Consider the following 26,072-nt stretch of genomic DNA (forward strand, 5'->3'; position numbering starts at 1 on the left):
AGCCACCTGTTTCCTATTGGGGGGCATGAACCGGGTTTCCTCTGCTGTACCCAGGGCCAGATTTAGATTTGATGAGGCCCTAAGCTCCTGAAGGTAATGGGGCTCTTTCTATGTCCAGCTGTCCTTTGTCAACAACAAATTGTCGCTGTTTGGTTGTGTTGAATATACGCTATATGGACATTTATGGACCTAATGGGTATCTAAAGCCATTTTCACATAACAAAATAAGTTTTTTATCAACGGAATTGTTGAACTGAAATACAATTAAGGAGCAGTATATTAATAGTGAAACAAATTATTAAGCTCTTAATAATAAGCTTAATAATGCAAACACATTGGCATTTGGCAATAACAAAAGTTCCATTAGAAACACAATTTACAAACACTAATAACCTAGTCTCTAGAAACTTACAATCACATGAAATAATAATAGGTGTCAATATATGATGCAAACTACTAATAATTATAAATAGCAGGATGTAGGCACCCTATATATAGAAATGAGCAAACCAGTGATATTTTAGGGAGCAGGCTAGCAGGCGGGGGCCATGACTTACATCATAGGAGCCTACACAACACAAAACACTGTTGCTGTATGTAGGCTTTATTTTATTCGGTTTTTATCTTATATTTCGGAAATGTACATACAGGTGTTCTTTTCCTTTAATTTTTTTGGGGGGTCCCCAAGAGAGCGGGGCCCTAAGCTACCTGCACCAGTTTGTCGCTTCCAAGGCTGGGAATTGGCAGTTTTCTGCTTCCGCCCCAAGTGGCACAAGCTAGCAGGGTTGTGGGTACGGCGTTGAATCTGCCACGTTGCGCCACCCACGTCTTAGCTTGGTTTGCTTTGCACTGGGCCAGTAAATTGCTTAGCAGCCTCGCACACAGACCTTTAGAGAAAATGTGCAAGTACTGTAGATGTTTGGGCCGGGCATGTAATGCCTTAAGAGAGAATATTATGAAAATGATATACAGGTGGTACATGACCCCAGTCAAGCTTGCAAAAATCTATCACTTGCCCGATAATAAATGTTGGAAATGTAAAGAAACAGAAGGTACATTCTTTCACCTTTGGTGGGCGTGCCCAAGGATTAAGGCTTTCTGGGAGATGATTTATAATGAAATGAAAAGGGTATTTAAATATACCTTCCTGAAGAAACCAGAGGCCTTTCTCCTGGGCATGGTCGGCCAAATGGTGCCAAAGAAGGACAGAACTTTCTTTATGTATGCCACAACAGCAGCAACAATACTTATTGCAAAGTATTGGAAGACACAAGACTTACCCACTCTGGAAGAATGGCAGATGAAGGTGATGGACTACATGGAATTGGCGGAAATGACTGGCAGAATCCGAAACCAGGGAGAAGAGTCGGTGGAAGAAGATTGGAAGAAATTTAGACTATTTACAGAAATATTGTAAAATTGATGAATGTTAGAATGATGTTGGAATGAAGCTAGGTGGTTTAAGCAGTAATGCTATAAAGGTGTATGTAAAAAAGGATTGATAACAGATGAAAATTTAAAGTTATAGTATATTAAGTTAAAGGATCATGAGAAAACAAAGAGGGAAAGAAATTGCTGACTTAAATAACCAAACTGGAATACAAAAAAGGGAGGTATGAGGAGGTCAGGGAAACAAGGATATGAATGTAAGCTATGGAAAGATTGATCCATTTTTCTTTCTTTTCTTTTTAAGTGTCTTTTATTCTTTTATTCTGTATTTTGTATTTTTCTTGTATTTTTGTTTTTTGTTTTTGTGTAATTCTTTTTTTTCTGAAATTTTAATAAATATCATTTTTTTTAAAAAAAATAGATGTTTGGGCCGTCAGCTGTTTCAGATTCTCATTTGTGGAACGCCCTCCCCGGTGAGATGCATGTGGCTCCTTCATTACTGGCTCCCATGAGAAATTTAAAAACATTCCTTTTTTTACCCAGGCATTTGATAGCTGTTCCTGACACACTCGGGGCAACTATTTTAAGAATGTACATATCTGTTTTGAGAATATATATATATAATTATTGATGTTTGCTGCTCCAGGAGGAAAGGCAGGATATCGATTGAAGATACAGTGGTACCTTGGTTTAAGAACAGCTTAGTTTATGAACAACTTGGATTAAGAATGCTGCAAATCCGGAAGTAGGTGTTTTGGTTTGTGAACTTTGCCTTGGAAGCAGAACATGTTCCGCTTCCTGTTGAGTGTAAATTGAGTCCCCCGCCGCTATGGGAAAGCATGCCTTGGTTTAAGAACGCTTTGGTTTAAGAATGGACTTCCGGAACAGATTAAGTTCGTAAACCGAGGTACCGCTGTATAAATAAACCAAGTTAAGGGACTATGCTGAAATGGTGAAATTAACTGGAAAGCATAGAAATCAAGATGACAAGAAATTTTAAAAAGAATGGGAAATCTTGATTATGTATTTGCAAAAGTATTGTAAACAGGTTAATACACTGGCAGGATTTAAAAAATCACTTGCAATTTTAGAAATACTGTAGTAAAGGAAATCTGAGGCAAAAAATAATAATTTGGAGCAGAAATGATATGCAGTTAAAAAGAAAATTTAAGGAACCAGGGGTGGGGTGAGGAGGGAAGTCACGGGGTTCAGAGAACCCCATTCTATGGATTTGACATTGATTTTGTGTACAACTTTCTTTGTTTGTGGTTGGTATTATATTTGTTGTTGAGTGTTTTTTGTTGTTGAAAACCTAATAAAAATATTATTAAAAAGAAGATTTAAATAAATAAGCCCTATGATTAAAGGCCTACATGGATTAGATAATTAATTAATTAATAAGCAAGCCTGTTCCAAGTATTTAGGAGGAGTAATAATAATAATATTTTTTAATTTATATCCTGCCCATCTGGCTGGGTTTCCCTAGCCACTCTGGGTGGCTTACAACATATAAAACGCAACAAAGCGTCAAACATTAAAGAAACAAGATATCCTATACAAGCAACATATAAACCAATAAATCAGCGAAAAGCAGTAACAACAGCAACAATAAACAGTTTGTAGTTATACCCGAATCAAAGTAACTACTAACCCCAAATGAACATTTAACCGAGAAAAATGAAACAAGAGGAACCAAAATTAGGGAGGGAAAACACTGCTGTACTTCTAGGAAACGCAAGGGGGGAATTTTGCCATAGAACCCTGAAAGGATAAAATAAAAGCGGGGAAGTATAGGTGACATTTCTCTGTTCCCGTTACTAATTTTAGGCAAAGGAAATGCAGCCACCAGCAGCTATTTATAACAAAGCAAAGTGAGAAGTGAGCGAGGAGATGTGAAAAGTGCCTAACAGGTGCAAGGCGAGTGCGCATGACTTCTGCGCATTGGCTGAACTGTGCGCCCCTTGTGCTCTGGAGAGATATCTGTGCTTTTCCACCAGCCGCATGGGCTGGGGAGGGGAAGGGGAAGGGGGAGGAAAGGGGGAGAGGCCATTGCTGCAGTGCTGTATAAATTACAGGCACACACGCCTTGTTTTCCTGAATGAAATAGCTGAGCAGAGCAGAGCACAGGATTTAGGGCAGGAGGCCTCCAGTGCTTCTCCTCCGTTCGTTTTCTACATTCCCGCCTCAAGAAGAAGGAAAAAAACAAAAAGGAAGAAGATGAAGTATATCATAGGAATTGGAGGGTAGGTTGTTCCTGCATCCCTCGTTGCGTTTTGTACTTTTGCATGCTCTGGGATTCGAAATGCGCCAATGTGCTTTACGCCTTGGACAAAAGCCAAGTTTGTAAACAGAAGTTAGGCTCAAAAAGCCCATTAAAACCTCCAAGCTCTGTAATTATTATTATTATTATTATTATTATTATTATTATTATTATTATTACTGTTATTATTTTAAAATGTAGTTTGGACAGATGTAGTGATGTTTTCAAAAGCATTACCCGCTCTTTCTCAGCGTTTATGTATGAAATAATGAGATGAGGAGTCAACTAACCATGGCCTATAAAAATGGGATTTGGAAGCCTAAAAGAGAGAATCTTGAATAGCCAATTAAAAGGCATCACTTTAACTTTTATTCTGCTATTTCATAAAACCCCAAAGCATCGCTTTGAATAATGGGAGATGTAATAATGTAATAGAGGGAGAGAGAAGGCGCCTGGTGTAACCTGCAGGAAAAGGAAGAAAACTATGGAAAGAATTCCTGTTGCAATGCGCGGAATGAAATTGCGGGGAGACATCTGTCCATGTCCTTCCCTAAATCTGCTTTCGCGTGAGTATTTTGGATAGATCTGCAGCCTGGCCGAGACACTGAGATATTAATTCCCACCACCACCACCTCCATTAATAGGCAGTGCCTGCAACCCTAATACTTTCCTTAACAGCGTTTAGAAAACCTTTCAGAGCAAGAATAGTAATGATATATGCTGCCCGTAATAACCTTATTACGGCGCATGATTGAGAAGCACCGCTTTGTATTAATTGGGGTGCTTTCGGCCAACACGAGCTTTGAGGTAGCTGAAGCCTATGGGATGTAGGATGACCCGCTTTCAAATCCCCAACACTCTGGCAAATCTTAAGAATCCCAGAATTGCAGATTTGGAAGGGACCCTGAGGGTCATCCAGTCTGACCCGCTACAATGCCATAGCTGCCAACGTTTCCCCCTTTTTATTCCCTTATTCCGAATAGGATTCCTCGCAAGAAAAGGCAAAAGTTGACAGCTACGGACAATGCAGGAATCGCAACCCGCATTTTGAGATACTAATGGGGAGGGGGAGGACGAACTTGCAGGCAGGAAGGTGCACCAATTCCACATTAAATGCCAAAATGTGGATTATTGCGGGGGGGGGGGTGCTTTTTTTAAAAAAATACACAGCCATTTCCTTCTGTTTCAAAGCCAAGCCAAAAATGCTTTCAGAGCCTGCAAGACCCCCTTTGCCCAACTATAGGTTGAGCTTTCTTAAACCCATTATTACTGTGCAATGCCTATTAAATAATAATAATAATAATAATAATAATAATAATAATAATAATAATAATAATAATATACCGCCCTGTACCCGGCGGTCTCAGGGCAGTTCACGGAAAAGATCAACATAAAACCCACAATATATAATAATAATAATAATAATAATAATAATAATAATAATAATATACCGCCCTATACCCGGCGGTCTCAGGGCAGTTCACGGAAAAGATCAACATAAAAACCACAATATATAATAATAATAATAATAATAATAATAATAATAATAATAATAATAATAATAAATATACAGAGAGGTCTCTGGCTGGTTCACAGGTAAGATCAACATAAAAACTACAATATATATAATCAAAATAAAAACAGCAACCCAATAACATGCTAGATATTTTATAGCATGGTATTACTTCATTTTGAGTTCACCGGGAGCTTCCTTTTAATTCACAGCATTAATTTTAGGAGGGCGGGTGGGCAAAAAATAAAATAAAGAGCAGCCATGAGTCGCTTGCCTCCAGGATCTTACAAAAGGGTTGTTGTTTTTTAGGGAGGGTAGCAAACCCACAGCCAGATCTGAAGTTATTATAATTTATTATAATAATAAATTCTTGTTATTATTATGGGAGCCGGCTAGGATGGGAACCATCTCGAGGGGAGGGGAGCCAAAAAAAAAGCAGAATATCTGGTCACTAGCGGCTTACTCCGGAGTAAATGGATAGGGAGCTGTAGCCTCTTGCAGTTATATAGGCAAAAAGCAGAGAGGTCTCTGCCCCAAGCAGTTTACAATCAGGAATATTGAGAGTTCATAACGCCGGGAAAAATGGGCACAAAATCAAAATTGCTTTTCCCCCCTCCAGCCCTGTAGAATATTTTCTTTCTAATCTCTCACATTAGGTTTCTCATTAAGTTTCCTCATTAGGTTGTTTGTTTGAAAAAAAATCTAATTTCAATTAGATTTTTATCATAACCATGGGTGCATTTTAAACACGAATATACCGTTTTAATTCTATCTGTGCAGAGTGTTATTTGTTATGTTATTTTCCCATGTTTTTAGACACTTTTTGCTTTTAAAAAATAAATAAATCTGTAAGCCGCCTTGAGTCCCATCAGGGAAAAGGCAAGATAGAAATAACATTATTAGTATGTGCCATAAATGTCCAGTGGACATCCTTGATGGGAGAAAAATCTTTTTCTACCTCATATTTTAAAAAAATGTAATTTTCTCCCACTAAGCCTGTTTATATCCTTTAATTTCAACGTGAATACAGGACTCCCAGTATAAATATCACTGGGTATAAGAGAATATACAGAGGCATAGCTGTCAACTTTTCCCTTTTCTTGAGAGGAATCCTATTGGGAATAAGGGAATTTCCCTTAAAAAAGGGAAAAACGTTGACAGCTATGTACTGAGGCAGCTGACAGGTGGTTATTTTTTTAAATAAAAATATACATATTTATTTTCTTCTATTTTATTTACTAATCCGTATTAATCTATACAGTGTTTAGTGAACAATGAAAAAGAAAATAAATGAAGGGGGGGGAGCTAGAAATCATTCCGCTCTCTTTGAAGCAGCTATATAGACATCTCTGCTTCTTCCCGCCTTCTCCCGCCCAGCCGCCCGCCATATTAATTAACCGACGAGGCGGGGAAGCTTTTATAACCTCCGTCCCGCGCGCGCGCCCGCCCTGAACCGAAGTCCGTTAATTGTGGCGGGAGCCGCGCCAGCCAATAGGGGGACGAGCTTCGAACACGCCATTTCTTGAGGCTCCGCCCCCCTTTTACCATGTTTGGAAAAGACTGCAAAAAAGAGGCGGGAAAAATAATAATAATAATACTGTATTGTTTTACATGGGAGTAAACCACGCTCAGGGCAGTGGGGCTTACTCCTGAGTAAATGTCTTTAAAAATAAATAAATAAAGAATTTCCTCTGTTCCTTTTTTGGTACTTTTTTTTGCACTTGATTTATTTATTATTAATGTTGCAATACATATATGAAATCTTTACATATTGATTCATATATTTGAAAATTCACATTTTCACATTTCATTATGTGCCAACATTTATCCATTTCTTATTTCTAGCCCTCCACCAGTGCATGACTTCCTTCTTATCATTTTGTAACTTTATGACAGATTTGTAATTTTGTATCTTACTGATTAAACATTCAATCTTGTATATCTGCTTAGCTTAGCTTAATTTTGTGAAATCAGTCTATGCATATCAATAAATTCTTGTTGGAGCATCTTTTGGTCATGTATGCTTCTAGACATTTCCATTCCTGTTTGAGATTTTGATTAGATTGCATTCTAATTGTTGCCGTCATTTTTGCTAATTCAATCATTTAAAATATATATATATATATTGCTAATATTTCAATGTTGGTACTTCTTCTGTATGTATTGTTTTACATGGGAGTAAACCTTGCTCAGTGCAGTGGGGTTTACTCCTGAGTAAATGTTTTTATATACTGTATTAAAAAAAAGAATTTCTATGTTCCATTGAGAGGTTAATTTGTGTAAAAAATAGCTCTTTTTAAAATAAATAAATAAATTTAATTACAAAGTAAATACATCAATACCAAACCATACATAAAGAATAATATAAAGGGGTGGGGGGATAAAGAAGAAAAAGAAGGAAAATTGCAAAGAAAAGTAGGCAGCAAAAGAATAAAGAAAAGTATAATATTTCAGTACAATAAACACTAATTTACAAAATAATAGCAATATTAGACTTCCATCCCTCTCACAACACTCCCTTTCACATTTCACATTTTATCTGTATTTCAGTATTATTTTCATCTTAATACATAGATATGAATATATGTATGTTTCCCCTTTTCCATTCACGAGGTCATTCTAGACGCAGCCAAATTTTTACATTAGAACCTTGTCTTTTTAAATGGAATGGAAGTTTAATGTTGTTTTTTCAAACAAACAAACATGTATTTGATGTGATTGAATGCGTAGGGCAACAACCTAAAACCGGTAAGCATTGCTCTGTCGGAACCTTGCAATTAATTATTTCTGAATTTTGGGATCAAAAAATAGGGGTCATCTTATGCATGGGGGCGTCTTATACACGGAAAAATACGATATATGCACATGTTTCAATATTTTAATTTTGTATTTTAATTTTGTTTTTAAGTTGTTTGCATTCAACTTGTTTTTATTATTGCTTGTTATCCGCCCTGAGCCCAGCCTTGGCTGGGGAGGGCGGGGTATAAATAAAAATTATTATTATTATTATTATTATTATTATTATTATTATTATTATCTTTTTTAAAATGATATTTATTAAAGTTTCAGAAAGGGTTACAAAAATAAGAAAAGGGGAAAAAAGAAAATACAAAATACAAAATACAGAAAAGTAAAAACAATTAGAAACAAATCAATTTTTCCATATCTTGTCTTTCATTTACTTATTTCCCTGACCTCCTCACACCTCCCTTTTTTGTATTCCAGTTCAGTTAGTTAATTCAGCAAATCCTTTCCCTCTTTGTTTTTATCTTAGTCCTTTATCTTAATATATTATAACTTTAGATTCTCACCTGTTAACAATCCATTTTTACATACTCCTTTGTAACATTGCTGCTAAAACCACTTAACTTCATTCTGACATCATTCTAACATTCATTAATTTTGCAGTATTTCTGTAAATAGTCTTTAAATTTCTTCCAATCTTCTTCCACCGACTCTTCTCCCTGGTCTCGGATTCTGCCAGTCATTTCCGCCAATTCCATCACCTTCATCTGCCATTCTTCCAGAGTGGGTAGATCTTGTGTCTTCCAATACTTTGCAATAATATTAATAATATTATTATTATCCACACTATGCATTTAAAGCGCAGGCATCCTTCCTGCGTTAACCATTCTCATATTATCCCCACCCCAATTCTGCTTCATGTTTTCTTAATCTAGGGTGACCAATGGTGGCAAAACCACTTTGACCAAACGACTTACCCAAGCGCTCCCAAACTGTTGCGTTGTCCATCAAGATGACTTCTTCAAGGTAAGCATCACCCCCCCCTTTGGTTTAATCTTGATTTTTTTTCAAACAAACAAAGACATATTTGATGTGATTTAATGCATAGTGCAACAACTAAAACTGGTAAGCATTGCTCTGTCGTTAGAAAAAAAAAAACCCAATTTGTCCGGGGAGGGCATTAAAACCTTAAAAGCATAGATGCTCATTATTTTTGGTCCGGGCCACAACTTTAGGGCTTGTATATACCGTATTTTCCCGTGTATTATTTCCCGCCAAAGTTTAAACTTGGGGGTCGTCTTATACACGGAATGTTGCAATTAATTATTTCTTAATTTGGGGCTCAAAAAAATACACACGGGAAAATACGATATATGCACACCCACACCATGCATTTAAAGCGCATAGCTCCCCCCCCCATAAAGAAAACTGGGAACTAGCTTGTGACAGGCAAGGATAACTGGGAGACGGAAACTACAGTTCCCACGATTCTTTGCAAGGGAACCGTCCCCTTAACTGCAAGGTATGGAGGTGACTGCATGCAGCGCAGTTCGTAACTGGGTCTACTCAGAAGCAAGTGCTTCTGAATCCAAGGGGGCTTCTTCCTCAAATAGGTTAGGATCATAGCCATTTATACTGTGTTTACTCCAGGTTAGATAACCTGGGATAGCGACTGCACCCTTGTTTTTGGGATAACGCAGTTTAAACTTCTCCCATACCCTTTGAAACTACAGTCGCACCTTGGAAGTTGAGCAGAATCCCTTCCGGAAGTCCTTTCGACTTCCGAAATATTCGGAAACCAAACCGCGGCTTCCGATTGGCTGCAGGAAGCTCCTGCAGCCAATCGGAAGCCCCGTCGGTTCGGGTTCCGAAAGAGCGTTCGCAAACTGGGACAATCACTTCCGGGTTTGCGGCGTTTGGGAACCAAAACGTCTGAGTCCCAGGGCGTCCGGGATCCAACGACTGTATTCCATTCGTTTTAATCTTTCTATTGTGAATATATTGTAGTGGTTCAAATGTGTTACCTGGCGATGGGCTGGTCCGTGGGATATGCTACCAACAGTGGTTTTTTCCATTTTTTAAACTGTCTAGGACTGTTGCTATACATTGAAAGTACATAAGGTGTGTCCCCCCACCCCAAATAATCTTAGTCACTGAAGATTGTTGAGAATGCTGGAACCTGAAGGGTAGAAATGTAGATCTGCAAGGAGTAAACTGCAGTTCCCGCGATTCTTGTATAGCCTGAAGTTGTCTTTCTAGAAACTCCTCGTGTCGCAAAGTTGTGTTCTTGGGGGCATGGATTCGCACTCGGGCCACGTGGGGCCAAACGGGCAGATTGGGCCTCCCTGCCATAATGTGTGAATTGGGCTGGGGTGTGAACCGTAGAATGCACCCAGATATTCCATATGATTGATAGCGATGAGCCAGGGATGGGTAGGGATGGGTTCAGGGAAAATACCAGCGACAGAATCGCAGAATTTTAGGGTCACCTACAAGAGTCACCATCTTCTCCAATCCCCTGCAATGCAGGGATAACCGATCTTCTCACTGAGGGGACCACACACGCACCCCAGGTTTGCCCAAACGCCGAAACCTATACACACACACAGATATATATATAGATAAAATTTTCAATGCACAATTATAACAAAAATTACAAACATTGAATCCAAAATAATACTATACAAACAAGAAAGAAAAACAGAACACAAAAAAGAAAAGAAAAAGCACACATCTACAAATAAAACCATATCTTCAGTCTAATCTAGTCATTCCATACCATTTTTTTTTTGCTCTATTAGACTCACTTTTCCCCTCCTAAAAAGTAAGGGGAAATGTGTGTGCGTCTTATGGAGCGAATGCAGGCTGCGCAGCTATCCCAGAAGCCAGAACAGCAAGAGGGATTGCTGCTTTCACTGCGCAGCGATCCCTCTTGCTGTTCTGGCTTCAGAGATTCAGAATATTTTTTTTTCTTGTTTTCCTCCTCCAAAAACTATGTGCGTCTTGTGCTCTGGTGCGTCTTATAGAGCGAAAAATACGGTACATATATTACATACATATTGACTTCCTTCCTTTGTTCTAAGACCTCAAAATTTTTACTCTTACTAAATTGTTGTGTCTAATGTAGATTACGTCTATCTTTATACTTTTTTACACCATTTTTCTTTTTCTTTAACCATGCAAAACATCGTTCATTACATACCGATATGCTTACTCCAGAACAGTGTTTCTTCATATACTCTTTAGCACATCCACATTCTTTTAATAATTTGTGGTCCGATTGTCCCCTTACGAATGCTGTGATTCTTGCCAGATTTATATATTCACAAAATTTAATTTGCCATTCTTTCATTGGTGGAATTTTTCTCCGTTTCCAATTTTTTGCTATAAGCATCCTGGCAGCTGCCGTTGCATAAAGGAATACTTTCCTCTGATTGTCAGGAATATCGTTTGTGATTATACCTAAAAGGACTGCCTCCGGTTTTTTACCTGCCAGCTATATAAACCGAGTACCCTCCGGGTATCTACACATGTATACGGACAAACAGGCATATGCTTTGATTTAAAAAACAGCAGAAATGATTTTCTGTTGCAGCTGTTCTCTTGTATATTGTGCAAGATTTCATCTTGCGTCGCAAAATATTTGATTCTGAAGAGCAGGCCAGCATTGGAACTTTAAGTGACCCCAGAGGACAGTTCTCCCCTCCGCAGAAAATTAGTTTAACACCCCACCCCAAATTAGCCATTGTAGCTAATTAAAAGAAATATACTTTTTGGGGTGGTCCCCCTTCCACCACCAGAGAAATGTACTTTATGCCCTCCTTAGCCTTATTTTTTTCCCTTTTGGGAAAGCCATAACTCATTGGTACAGCAAAAGGTCCCAGATTTGATTTGTGGCATATCCCTGCCTGAAATCCTGGAGACTGCACTGAGCTAGGAACACGGATATATGTTCTTGTGTATGCCTACTCTAAGCAAGTTACATTAAGCCCAAATCATTTGTGTTGTTAAGTTGGGGGTGAACATATCAGACGACACAGCGATTCTTCAAACAGCTCTTGTTTATTCAGAGGCCAGAACAGAACTGAGCTGAAGGGTTCAGTCAGCCTGCTTATATAAGAGAGCTCCAGTACAACGTAACTGTAACAATTTCCTAAAACTATCCAATCACTGAACGTCACTTTCGATCCTTCATTTGCATAACTATCTACAGTATCCCCCTGCTGGCCCAGGGTGAGAACTTCAGTACATAATGTTTGTTGTCATTTCCTTTAACCAAAATTATTACTGCTCCTTAGAAATTCCCTTTCAGCATTCCTTTAATTTTGTAGAACTTGAATTGCAGTTACACACACACACACACACACACACACACACACACACACTATTCAGCTGTTAAAAAATACAATTTTCACCTGTGTACTTCTTCGGGGGTATTGCTTTATTTCAAAAATGTAGCTTAACCTGGCAAAATTAATTTGCTACAGAGTTTAGAAAGTCTCCCCCCATCTTTCCCACTCCATTTCCTCTCTACACCACATGCACCACCTGATTATTTATCCCCAAGTTCCCCCCCCCAGAATCCCAGTTCAGATATGCGAGAACAAGCAGTTTCATATCTGTGCCGGGTCTGGAGATCACATGTGTGTTCCTTACCTGGTGCATATAGGACACGGAAACATGCTTGTGTGCACAAGTCACTGCACATGTCTGTGTGGCCGGTGCAATACGGCAGGAGTGGGGAACATTTGACCTCCTTAGATGTTCTTAAGCAGGCACCCCCAATCTGCGACCCTCCAGATGTTTTGGCCTACAACTCCCATGATCCCTAGCTAACAGGACCAGTGGTCAGGGATGATGGGAATTGTAGTCCCAAACATCTGGAGGGCCGAAGGTTGGGGATGCCTGTTCTTAGGCTACAACCCCCACCAGCCTTGACTCTTGGCCATGCTGTCTGTGGTTGTTTGGGGTTGCTAAACATCTGGAGGGTCCGAGGTTCTCCACCCCTGAATCAGGGCAAAATGGGGCACTGCACCTCCAGCCATAATCAGCCCTTATCTATTGGCTTTCTTACTTACCAGATGTCCTCATGTAGGCGAAGCAAATGGAGAAAATATAGCAAAAAATGGAGAGCAACTAGCTTGGGACTAGGGTGGATCGGCGGGGCTGGGGGTTGTGTTGGTACTGTCGTTTGTTCTGCTGCACAGCTGTTTTTGCTAAGTCAGCCCTTTGCCTCCGTTGTGTGTGTGTATGTGTGTATTTTGCAGTAGTGTCCAGGTTGTGATCGGATCGTAGATAAAACTGATCACCCTGCGTTTGCAGCAATGTTTTATTGGTCACTATATTTCAGCCACAAGATCAAATACAAGTCGGGGAAGACGGATTTAAACAATGGGATGGTAAGAGCGGTGTTCGCTGTAGGATGCAGTAATGTATATTTTCCTAAGTATATATATTTTATTTTTATCACTATAATATTATTAAATAAAGACTTAACAGTAAAATCTGCACCATTCTATAAATACACCTTTAATTTACACACTTTCACACTCGAGTTTTTCGTCTTTATTTCCTTACTGACTTTTCTGCGTGTCTGTGTGCATATATATATATATTTCCCACCTAGTTTTGGCTTCGTTGGATATGGATGCGATGGTGAGCACTGTTCAGGCATGGATTGAGAATCCCGTGAAGTTTGCGCGATCCCATGGCGTGAGTGTTTCCTGTGAATCAAAGCAGCCCAGTTCTGATGATACCCATATACTGATTGTTGAAGGTTTCCTCCTTTACAACTACAGGTAATAATAATAATAATAATAATAATAATAATAATAATAATAATAATTCATTTATACCCCGCCCATCTGGCTGAGTCTCCCAGCCACTCTGGGCGGCTCCCAATCAAATGTTAAAAACAGTACAGCATTAAATACTAAAAACTTCCCTAAACAGGGCTACCTTCAAATGTCTTTTAAAGATAGGATAACTGCTTATTTCCTTCACATCTGTTTTTTTTTTTATAATAGTTTTTTTATTTGCTTTTTTCCAGGGTAAAAATACAACATCATTAACACTACAAAAGCAGTTTTTACAGAAAAGGAAAAGAATTATAAAAAGAAATAAGAAAGAAGAAAAAAAAAGAGAGAAAAAAGATTCACTTTTCCAAATCAATTTTCATAATCAACCAGACTTCCCCACATCCCCCATCCCCTGCTTTCTTTACAATAAAATAAACAGCAAATTAATACCTTATTTCAGTTGTTTTTGTGTTTTCATTTAGTTATATTATCCATAATTTATACATTTCTAAGTCTTAAACTTAAATTCTCTCATTTACCAATTTCAATACTGAGGCATATTTTTCCAAAGTACTTAGCAAATTGTCAACATTCATATAACTTATAATGTTTTTGTAAATAGTCCTTAAATTTTTTCCAGTCCTCTTCCACTGCCTCTTCTCCCAGATCTCGAATTCTGCCCGTCATTTCAGCCAGTTCCATGTAGTCAATCAGCTGCGAATGCCATTCTTCCAGCGTGGGTAACTCCTGTGCCTTCCAGTATTTAGCTATAAGGATTCTTGCTGCTGTGGTTGCATATAAAAAGAAAGTTCTATCTTTCTTTGGCACTCTCTGGCCCACAATGCCCAGGAGGAAGGCCTCTGGTTTCTTGTGAAAGGTGTATTTCAACACCTTTTTCAATTCGTTATAAATCATTTCCCAAAAAGCCTTCACCCTCGGGCATGTCCACCAGAGGTGAAAGAAAGTTCCTTCAACCTCCTTACATTTCCAACATTTATTGTCAGACAGATGATATATCTTTGCAAGTTTGACTGGGGTCATGTACCACCTGTATACCATTTTCATAATGTTTTCCTTTAAGGCACTACATGCCGTAAATTTCATACTGGTGGTCCACAACCTTTCCCAGTCTTCAGACATAATGTTGTACCCTATGTCCTGTGCCCATTTTATCATTGCTGATTTGACAATCTCATCTTGGGTATTCCACTTAAGCAGCAGATTATACATTCTTGAAAGCACTTTCGTCTTAGGTTCAAGTAATTCTGTTTCTAATTTTGATTTTTCCACCTGGAAACCAATTCTTTTATCTTTTTTAAAAGTCTCTAAGATTTGGGCATAGTGAAACCAGTCTCGCACCTTTCCTTTCAATTTTTCAAAACTCTGCAACCTCCAGTTCTCACCATCTCTTTCAATTATCTCGCAATATTTCAACCAGCCACTCTCCATGTTACGTAGTTTTATAGCCTTAGCCTCAACCGGTGATAACCACCTCGGGGTCTTACTTTCAAATAAGTCCTTGTATTTAGTCCAGACAATGAGTAGAGCTTTCCTGACAATATGGTTTTTAAACAGTTTATGAGACTTTGCCTTGTCATACCAAAGGTATGCGTGCCACCCAAAAGCATTACTAAACCCTTCCAGATCTAGGACATCAGTGTTTTCTAACAGGAACCAGTCTTTCATCCAGCAGAGAGACGCAGCTTCATAATACAGTCTTAAATCCGGCAGGGCAAACCCCCCTCTTTCTTTTGCATCTGTTAAAATCTTAAATTTTATTCGGGGCTTTTTGCCCTGCCAGACAAACTTCGTAATGTCTCTCTGCCACTTTCCAAAACATTCCACCCTGTCCACAATCTGAAGGGTTTGAAACAAAAACAGCATTCTTGGCAAAACATTCATTTTAACTGCAGCAATTCTTCCTGACAAGGTAAGTTTCAATCTTGACCAAACTTCCAAATCCTTTTTAATTTCTGACCAGCATTTTTCATAATTATCCTTAAATAAATTCAGATTTCTCCCAGTCAAGTTAACCCCCAGGTATTTCACTTTTGTAACCACATTTAATTCTGTTTCCTTCTGAAACCCATCTATTTCTGACGATGTCAGATTTTTTGCTAAAACCTTAGTTTTTTGTTTGTTCAACTTAAATCCCGCCACCCGACCAAACTCAGAAATTAATTCTAGAGCTCTTTTTGTACTGGTTTCTGGCTCCTGTAATGTCAAAACCAAATCGTCTGCAAAAGCCTTAAGTTTGTATTGCTTTTCTCCGACCTGTATTCCTTCCACCAGCTGATCCCTCCTAATCAAGTTCAGCAACACCTCCAGGACAGAGATAAATAACAAGGGTGATAAGGGACACCCCTGTCGTGTCCCTTTTTCAATTTTAAACTCCTCTGTCACCACGCTGTTTACTATCAATTTGGCCTTCTGTTCTGAATAGATTGCTTCAATACCGTTTTGGAACGCCCCTCCCACTCCCATCCCTTCCAGGTTTTTCTTCATAAATTTCCAAGATATATTATCAAAGGCCTTCTCCGCATCTATAAAGATCAAAACTGCTTTCGTATTCATATTTGTCTGTAGTAACTCCAAAACATCTATGATGTTCCTGGTGTTGTCAGACAAATGCCTACCAGGGAGAAAGCCTGCTTGGTCCTTATGAATTACTTCATTCAAAACTTTTTTCAGTCTATTTGCTAAAATGTCAGCAAAAATTTTATAATCCACGTTTAGGAGTGAGATGGGACGATAATTTTTAAGTTGGGTCTTTTCAGATTCCAATTTTGGTATCAGGGTGATGAATGCTTCTTTCCACGATTCTGGTGCCCCCTTCCCTTCCAAAATCTGGTTGCAGACCTCCATTAATGGCTGTATCAAATAATCCATCAATGTCTTATAGTATTTGGAGGTAAGCCCGTCTGGGCCTGGGGATTTGCCTATCTGCATGTTCTGAATGGCTCTTTCAATTTCCTGTTGTGTTATTCTACAGTTCAGGGCTGTTCGTGTGTCTTGTGTTAACTTTTGCAGGCCATAGCTCTTTAAAAAGTTATTTATTTCCATCTCTGCTTGTGGTCCTTGAGTATATAGCTTTTTAAAATATCTCTGGAAACACTTTCTGATTTCTTCTGGTTTCTGAATACATTCTCCTTCAACCTCCAGATTGGTAACAAAGTTCAATTTTTGCCTCTTCTTCAGCTGCCATGCCAGCAGCTTCCCACATTTATTTGCCGATTCAAATGATCTTTGCTTCATCTGTTTAATTTTCCATTCAATTTCTTGATTTATCAATTTTGTATATTGTACTTGGTAAAATTTTATTTCTCTTAAGACTTCTTTTGATTTTGGATTTAGTCTCAGTCTTTTTTCTCCATCTCTTATTTTATCCAAAATCTTGTCCTTTTTACCATTCCAGAGTTTCTTCTTAATAGTGTTCTGTTGTATCAGAAACCCTCTCATGACAGCTTTGCTCGCGTCCCAGACTATTTTCTTTTCCACTGAGGTGTTCAAGTTTATTTCAAAATAGTCCTTCAACGTTTTTTGGGCCTTCTTCACAATCTCCTGATCTCTGAGCAGATGGTCATTCATTCTCCATCTGAAGGATCCAGCTGGTGTAAGTCTCAAGTCCATTTTTAAAGCATTATGGTCGGAGCAGGTTTTAGGGCAGATCTCAGCTTTTTTTGTCTTGGGTGCCAGTCCTCTTGATATCCAAATTTGGTCTATTCTTGTCCATGATAGGTGGGCCTCAGAAAAGAAGGTTCCCTCCATGCCTAGAGGGTTCTTTGTTCTCCAGATGTCTATCAAGTCCATGTTGTCTGTGAGTTCAAAAAAAGTCTTTGGCAGTCTGCCATCCTTGTTCAAATTTTGGTTCTGTGACTTATCCATATGGGTAGAGACTACCCCGTTCATGTCTCCCATCAAAATGATATTTGTATAGTCAATATAGTCCAGCATTGTCTCATGCAGCCTCTTGAAAAATTCCGACTTCCCATCATTTGGTGCATATATTCCAACTATCAGAAATTTTTCTCCTTGTGATTGTATTTCGATCGCCAAAATTCTTCCTTGTTCATCTTTAAAAACCAATTTTGGTGACAGGCTCTCCTTTGCATAGATCACTACTCCTCTTTTTTTCACCTTGTCTGATGAAATAAACTCTTGGCCTAATCTCTTGTTAATTAGTACTCTCCTGTGGAGCCTGGTCACATGTGTTTCTTGAAGGCAGATGACATCCAATTGTTCTTTTCTTAATATATGAAAAATCTTCTTCCTCCTTTCAGGAGAATTTGCACCATTAATATTCCAACTAAGAAGCTGCAGAGACATCCTGGGTCAATTTATTTGTCAGCAGGGGGCTCTTTTTTATCTTCTTCACCTGGAGGTGGAACCGGATTGAAGCCAAACGAAGGAGGTGGCCAGGGTCCTGCTACTCCTTTCCGAAGATCCTCCCCGTGGTCGTTTAGAAACTTTTCTTGCTCCTCTGCTGTTCTGATTCTTATCTTCCTCTCTTTCAGGGTAAAAGATAGTCCTTGAGGGAATTCCCACCTATAAGGGATTTTGTTGTTTCTCAGTAGGCTTGCTAAATCCTTATATGTAATTCTTAAATCCAGAAGCTGTTTTGGTATATCTCTGAAGATTTCTGCCGTCTTCCCCTGAATCACCAATGGGTTTTTGAAATGTAGGCCGAGTATGTTGTCTTTTTCTTGCTTAGATCTCAGAATGATCAAGCAATCTCTTGATTTATCCTTCTTAACCACTCTTCCTAGTCTGAAAGCGGTGACTATTTTAAAGTCCTTTTCTTCTGTCAATCCCCAAAATTTGGAGATTTCTGTTGTCAAAAAGCCAATCAAGTCCTCCTTCTCAGATTCTGGGATATTTCTCAATCTGAGATTATTTTCCCTATTTTTCAATTCTGCCAGGGACAGGTATGCTTGCTGTTCCGTTACCTGTCTACTGAGTGGCCTCACCTCCCCTCTTAATTCCTCTATCCTCTTTTTATTTTCCTCTGCTTTAGTATTAACTTCTTCAACTAATTTCCGGTTTTCTGTTGTGACTTTTTCAATACCACTTATTGCCTGTGTGTTTTTAGTAACCTGGTCTGTCAATTTATTAATGGAAGCTGTCACCTGGTCAAATTTAACAGATTGTTCATCAAGTCTAGCTGCCTGTTCGTCAGCTTTCTTATTCAATGCTGCCAGTTGATCCAATATTTCTTTAGAGACAGGATCTATCCCTCCAGCAGCCATCTCCCCAAAAGATGGTTGTGTAGATTGTCCTTCTTGCAGACCTGTCACAATTGGGACAGACGATCTGCGTAACTGTCCAGGCAGAGTTGTTTGCACAAGTTCGGAATGTTTTGCTTTCCTTCCAGCCCTTGTTTTTGATGCGCCACTCATTCCACAGCTGTCCCGGATTCAAGGTCAAACTGTAAATCCCATGGGAAACAGTCCTGAGAGAATAAACATCCAGAAAAAAAACAAAGAGCAAGGGAAATCGGCAGTTCTAAGACTGTTAGTTCTATAATCCAGTAGAGGGAGCTCCCAAAAGCAAACTTGGAGGAGAGGAATAGAAAGATTCCGCCATTAAATTCCCACAAAGGAGGAGAAAGAGAAAAAATAAGGATCAAATAGCATCCAAAACAGGGGGATCTTGCATTCAATTTTAACTGCAGAGAAAAATAGTTCTTAGCAAAGGTGCATGCAACAGTTCCCTTTTCTTTTCCAGATACAAAATAGCCCGATCTAGTTTTGTAATTTGTATACAGTTACCGCAGTCCGATACAACTTATATCCAGGCAGGTCGGGAGCCGGGTTTCGAAACTTTGTAATCCACAGAGAGGGAAGAGGAGATACTACAGTTTTAGTCCAGATACGAAGCTGTTATAACTTCTTTTAAAGTCAGAGCAGTCTAAATCAAGTTTGCCAAGTAAATTCCAATTTCTTTTGAACTCCTTTCAATGCTTCCGTTTTAGAAAAGTCTTTGCTTGATACTTTAGGCAGAGCCGGAAGACTGACTTCCTTTTTAACGTCTCCCGCTTTCAGCCGAATTTCACCAATTTAGTTCTGATTTAAAGCTTTAAATTTCTTACTCACGAGTAAGTTGTTTCGATCCAATTGTTGAAGGAAGAAAGGTCAGCGCTAGTCAGCAGCAGCCGCGCGGCTTCGCTTCCGCGGAAAGAGCGATGGATTCACAGCACCGCTACCCCCTCCACGTTCCGATACCCCTTACGGGGTCTCTTCTGCGTATCCGAGGTCGCTTCTGGTGCCCGCCGAACCCCACGGCCACGAGCTCACTCTACCCGTGGTTTATCTGGATGGGTCGTCGCTGTGCCGCAGCGCACGACCCTTTTCCGCGGAGCCCCTCTTCAGCAGCTGAAGAGGACCGCCATTGCTGAGCGCGCCGCCTCCGGAAGTCTCTATTTCCTTCACATCTGAAGGGAGGGTGTTCCACAGGGTGGGCGCCACTACCGAGAAGGCCCTCTGTCTGGTTCCCTGTAACCTCACTTCTCGCAATGAGGGAACCGCCAGAAGGCCCTCGGCGCTGGATCTCAGTGTCCGGGCAGAACGATGGGGGTGGAGACGCTCCTTCAGGTATACAGGACCGTGGCCGTTTAGGGCTTTAAAGGTCAGCACCAACACTTTGAATTGGGCTCGGAAACGTACTGGGAGCCAATGCAGATCTCTCAGGACCGGTGTTATGTGGTCCCGGCGGCCACTCCCAGTCCCCAGTCTAGCTGCCGCATTCTCGATTAATTGCAGTTTCCGGGCTACCTTCAAAGGTAGCCCCACCTTTGCTTTTTTTGCTTTTTTTGTTGTAAAAAAAAGGTAAAGGTAAATGACCCCTGACAGTTAAGTCCAGTCGCGGACGACTCTGAGGTTGCGGCGCTCATCTCGCTTTACAGGCCAAGGGAGCCGGCTTTTGTCCTCAGACAGTTTTTCTGGGTCATGTGGCCAGCATGACTAAGCTGCTTCTGGCGAAACCAAAGCAGCGCATGGAAATGCCGTTTACCTTCCCGCTGGAGCAGTACCTATTTATCTACTTGCACTGGCGTGCTTTTGAACTGCTAGGTGGGCAGGAGCTGGGACCGAGCAACGGGAGCTCACCCCGTTGCGGGGATTCGAACCACCGACGTTCTGATCAGCAAACCCTAGACTCTGTGGTTTACACCACAGCGCCACCCGCGTCCACTTTAAAGTATGCATTTTATTGCGCCTGTCCTATTGACCCCTGGTGCTGGGCTTTGAATAAGAGCTTCATCTGCCAACATATCACCTGTTCTCTGTATAACACTTGATTGTCTCTGCCAGTCAATAATAATAATAATAATAATAATAATAATAATAATAATAATAATTTATTATTTATACCCTGCCCATCTGGCTGGGTTTTCCCAGCCACTCTGGGTCCCTGTTGCGAGAGACCCTAGAAATCGTTGGTGGTGATTTTAATGATTTTATTATTTATTAAATTTCAACACCACCATCCGAAGATCGCAGGGTGGTTTACAATATGAAAACGCAAAAATACACAACATAATAACCAATGAAAACAACAACCCCCGCCCTACCCACAGTATTATTATTCATCACAAACAACAGTATGACTTTGTGCAACCATGTGGTTTAGGAAAGACCATTTCTCAAGTAATTTTGAACCTTAATTTTTCTCACCTGCAGGCCACTGATTGACTTGTTCGACAAACGCTATTATCTAGCAGTCCCATACAGTGAATGCAAGTGGAGGAGGAGGTAAGAATGGCTCTTCGACTTTAATATTGTGACGCTGAAATTTCATGTGGTATTCACCTCATTCCTATGACATAATTGCAAGTTGCAGAATTGGAAAACTTATGAGGTCCATGTCAGGCTAAAAGATTCCCTCATGGCCCCTTCCAACTCTGATTCTGTGATTCAAAAGTCACACTTCTCTGAATTTGCAGTTCAGTTCTCCAGATTTTTGTACTGTATACAAAAATGCATGTGGAAGGGCAAATAATACACACAAAAACCCACATTACATTAAGGGAAATCATCTTGCAAAATTGTATAGGTTAGACGTAAAGGTAAAGGTAAAGGGACCCCTGACCGTTAGGTCCAGTCGCGGACGACTCTGGGGTTGTGGCGCTCATCTCGCTTTATTGGCTGAGGGAGCCGGTGTACACCTTCTGGGTCATGTGGCCAGCATGACGAAGCCGCTTCTGGGGAACCAGAGCAGTGCACGGAAACGTCGTTTACCTTCCCGCCAGAGTGGTACCTATTTATCTACTTGCACTCTGACGTGCTTTCAAACTGCTAGGTTTGCAGGAGCAGGGACTGAGCAATGGGAGCTCACCCCGTTGTGGGGATTCGAACCGCCAGCCTTCTGATAGGCAAGCCCCAGGCTCTGTGGTTTAACCCACAGCGCCACCCACATCCCTCAGGTTAGACATAACTGCATACAAAAATACGTAGATTAGAAGAAATCAACACTAAAATGCTGGTGAGTTTTCACAAGGGCTTAAAAAAAAAATCCAAATTCTTGTGATAAGCAGAACTGAAGACTGGGGGGGGGGGGATGAGAAATTGAGAGAAACCATCTAACCCTAGTAGTTGCTGATGGCACAGAAGTGCTTACCGACACTGCTGTGCAAACCCGATGTGGGAATTCAGTTGTTGTTTAGTCCATTAGTTGTGTCTGACTCTTCAAGGCTCCATCTGTGAGCCGGTCCATCGTCCCTCAGACCATGTGGGGGGCCGGACTATATATTTTGGGGGGAATGAACGAATTCCTATGCCCCACAAATAATCCAGAGATGCATTTTAAATAAAATGACACATTCTACTCATGTAAAAACACACTGATTCCCGGACCGTCCGCGGGCCGGATTGAGAAGGCGATTGGGCCGCATCTGGCCCCTGGGCCTTAGGTTGCCTACCCCTGGTATAGATTAACAAATTCCTTTTCTCTTTGCAGTACACGTAAATACACAGTACCAGACCCACCTGGTCTCTTCGATGGCCACGTATGGCCCATGTATCTTAAGCACAGGAAGGAAATGGAGGCGAACGAAGTGGATGTTGGTAAGAGACAACTTGGAGTGTTGTGCAAGTGTTCGCGTGTGATAATTTTTTAAAAAATGTGGTGTGCTTAGAGCAGGGCTTTCCAATCCTCTCACATTGGTGGCACCATTTTTAAGACATGCATTGTTTCGCGACAAAGTACCGTATTTTTTGCTCTATAAGACTCACTTTTTCCCTCCTAAAAAGTAAGGGGAAATGTGTGTGCGTCTTATGGAGCGAATGCAGGCTGTGCAGCTATCCCAGAAGCCAGAACAGCAAGAGGGATTGCTGCTTTCGCTGCGCAGCGATCCCTCTTGCTGTTCTGGCTTCTGAGATTCAGAATATTTTTTCCCTTGTTTTCCTCCTCCAAAAACTAGGTGCGTCTTGTGGTCTGGTGCGTCTTATAGAGCGAAAAACACGGTGATTCAGTTTTACTAGCAAACCAGAGGTCAAACCCCTTTCCAGCCTTGGGAGGAGCACAGGGGGCGTTCACGCAACATACCTACACGCTGCGGCCGACGCACTAAATATGCTGCAGTTTGGAAAGCCCTGGGTGGGGAATGTTTGGCCCTCCCGTTGTTCCTAAACATCCCACCAACCCCAGAAATGGCCAACGGTCAAGTCTTAATGGGAGTTGTAGTCCAACATGGGGCTTATCCACACCTCCACTTTCCCCTGGGAAAAGCCGTGCTTTAGTGCTGAATTGGAACAAAAGGCAGCCGGTTTTCCCATGGATTGCTTTTTGTTCTGATTTAGCATGGAAGAGAGTGCTTTCTGGGGGGGGGGGAGTGGCTGGGCAAAAGCAAAACCACTCGGATCCATGCCTAGAAAATGCAGGGTAGGTGAATGTCAGGGAACTGACATTGGAGCTAGAGGCGGAGGGAAGGCTCCCGAATGATGCTGGAGAAGGACCCAGCAGGGAGAGAGGTAGCTCAGCAGATGGGGAAGGAAATCAGCGCAACACCAGGGATAAAGGGGGGCAGATGGGGGATTCGGCGAGAGGGCTCCAGGACTCTTCGCCGGACACAAGCGGGGAGAGCCCAGGTCCTCCGCTACCCACGCCTTCCCTGCGCAGAAGACTCCCGCGCAGTGAGAGGAGGAGGAGACTGGGTGTCAAACAACTTTTATGTTGGAAGAGGTTCAAGAAACGCCCACTGACGGATTCTGCTAGCGACTGAGGCAGCCACGAAATGAAGGGCTGTCCAGACAGAAAGGTTTACAAGGGAACAAAGCCAGGAGTGGCGGTAACTTACGCACGAGCAACCCCATACCCATTACAGTGAAGAACTGTTTTCTAGGCAGAAGTGTGTACAGCCCATCCGGAGGGCTAGAGGTTTCCCACTTCTGAGCTAGCTGATGAAATTGTTTTCTTTATGCTCAATCGTCTCTTCAATTTATATTCTCCCCTTCTTCCCAAAGGCATTTTGAACGCACCAGTAATATTGTTAAAAATAGTTAAACAATCAGATTCTCCGAGCCAATAATTTCAGGGTTGCTTAGTTTGTATGCTTGCTAATATTATAATAATAAATAATAATAATTTATTATTTATACCCCGCCCATCTGGCTGGGTTTCCCCAGCCACTCTGGGCGGCTTCCAACAGAACACTAAAATACAATAACCTATTAAACATTAAAAGCTTCTCTAAACAGGGCTGCCTTCAGATGTCATCTAAAAGTTTGGTAGCTATTTTTCTCTTTGACATCTGGCGGGAGGGCGTTCCACAGGGCGGGTGCCACTACCGAGAAGGCCCTCTGCCTGGTTCCCTGTAACTTGGCTTCTCGTAGCGAGGGAACCGCCAGAAGGCCCTCGGCCTTAATTAATTTATTTTTAAAGTTTGATTATAGATAATAAAATCACCTCTGTCTCCTTTGTCACCTTGTGAGGGTGTTAGCCCTAAGAACCAACCACATAGTACTTTGAATAAGTAAATATCATTTCCCACAATACTGCACCGTTGAGCCGCCCTTTTATGAGCACTTGTGCTGGCTCCAGATCTGCGGGGATCCTTCTCCCGCATTGAGTCTACCTCCTCACTCAAATTACCGCCTGCTTGCTGCCAAAAGTCCACTGAGCCAGCAGGGCAGTGGTGTGTTCAGCTCCCCTTTATTTTGGCCACATGAATAAGCAAGTAAGACTCACTGGATTCAATGGATCATACTCACTTGCTTGGCAAGATTGCAGCATTATACATTTTGTGAGCCTGACTCTAGCGGGTTAGATCTCTTAAGGTAAAGGTAAAGGGACCCCTGACCATTAGGTCCAGTCGTGGCCAACTCTGGGGTTGTGGCGCTCATCTCGCTTTATTGGCCGAGGGAGCCGGCGTACAGCTTCTGGGTCATGTGGCCAGCAGGACTAAGCCGCCTCTGGTGAACCAGAGCAGCGCACGGAAACGCCGTTTGCCTTCCCGCCAGAGCGGTACCTATTTATCTACTTGCACTTTGACGTGCGTTCAAACTGCTAGGTTGGCAGGAGCAGGGACTGAGCAACAGGAGCTCACCCCGTCACGGGGATTCGAACCGCCAACCTTCTGATCGGCAAGTCCTCGGCTCTGGGGTTTAACCCACAGCGCCACCCGCATCCATGCAAAACTGTCATGTTGATTTATTTACTGGCATCCCCGCATGTGAAATTCACAACTGCCTGTTCTTCTTTTCAGTTTATCTGGATGGGCTGAAGTCCAGAGACGATCTTTACATGGAAGTCTTTAAAGAAATACAGAACAAGCTTTTGAATCACTCATAGGTGAATATGCTCCTGGATGAAAGGGGAGGAGGTTATTTTCTACCTTGCCCTTTGTATCTTCCTCATAATACTTTGGGTATTAATTGCCTTATGTTTGCTTTTCAGGATCTGTGGGAAGTTGAAAGATCTATGTACAAATCTGATGTAAATACTATTTTGGATATTTACTGAAACATGTGAAGTGAACATGCCTTCCTTGGCACTGCCCTTTGGAAAATAACTTTATGTATATAATTGAAAAAATAAGGTAGTTCATTTACAACTCAACCACGGGCAGTTGTTGTTTTTTATTTACTTATTATTTTATATTCCATTGGCTTAAACGTGTATGTTTTAAAAACACATTTTTATAATGGAAGTCTGTAAAATACCACTGGTTTTACGTCTGTAGCTTTGTGTCAGTAATAAGCTTCAGTTTAACTGCTTGTGCAAGAACACACGGCATACTCAATAAAGAAACATTTGAACGTTTGGTCTCTCGTTTTGCTTTACTGAACGTCATCAGGGCAGGACAAAAATTCACAGAAGGCTAGCAGATTCAACCTTCGTCATCTCTAGAAGGACTAGGGACAACAATTGCCTA

The 26,072-nt window shown here is 40.9% G+C and overlaps 1 protein-coding gene and 1 long non-coding RNA gene across 2 annotated transcripts; one reads left to right on the top strand and one right to left on the bottom strand.

Annotated features, from left to right (window-relative positions):
- Positions 1-3,485: 3,485 nt before the first annotated feature.
- On the bottom strand, positions 3,486-12,985 carry LOC310697596. The gene is made up of 3 exons (XR_014521078.1): positions 10,511-12,985; positions 8,718-10,415; positions 3,486-4,727 (listed from the first exon to the last, which is right to left on the bottom strand). It is a non-coding gene; the product is annotated as an uncharacterized lncRNA (long non-coding RNA).
- Positions 3,496-25,961, top strand: LOC310697465 (nicotinamide riboside kinase 2-like). The gene is made up of 8 exons (XM_083484151.1): positions 3,496-3,632; positions 8,843-8,933; positions 13,258-13,306; positions 13,534-13,705; positions 21,382-21,453; positions 22,658-22,764; positions 25,404-25,489; positions 25,595-25,961. The coding sequence occupies exons 1-7, from the start codon at positions 3,607-3,609 to the stop codon at positions 25,487-25,489; spliced, it is 603 nt and encodes a 200-aa protein (XP_083340277.1). The 5' UTR covers positions 3,496-3,606; the 3' UTR covers positions 25,595-25,961.
- Positions 25,962-26,072: the final 111 nt, after the last annotated feature.

Source organism: Podarcis liolepis (assembly GCF_965112155.1).
Source record: "Podarcis liolepis genome assembly, chromosome: 18".
In the NCBI taxonomy this organism is placed as follows: domain Eukaryota; kingdom Metazoa; phylum Chordata; class Lepidosauria; order Squamata; family Lacertidae; genus Podarcis; species Podarcis liolepis.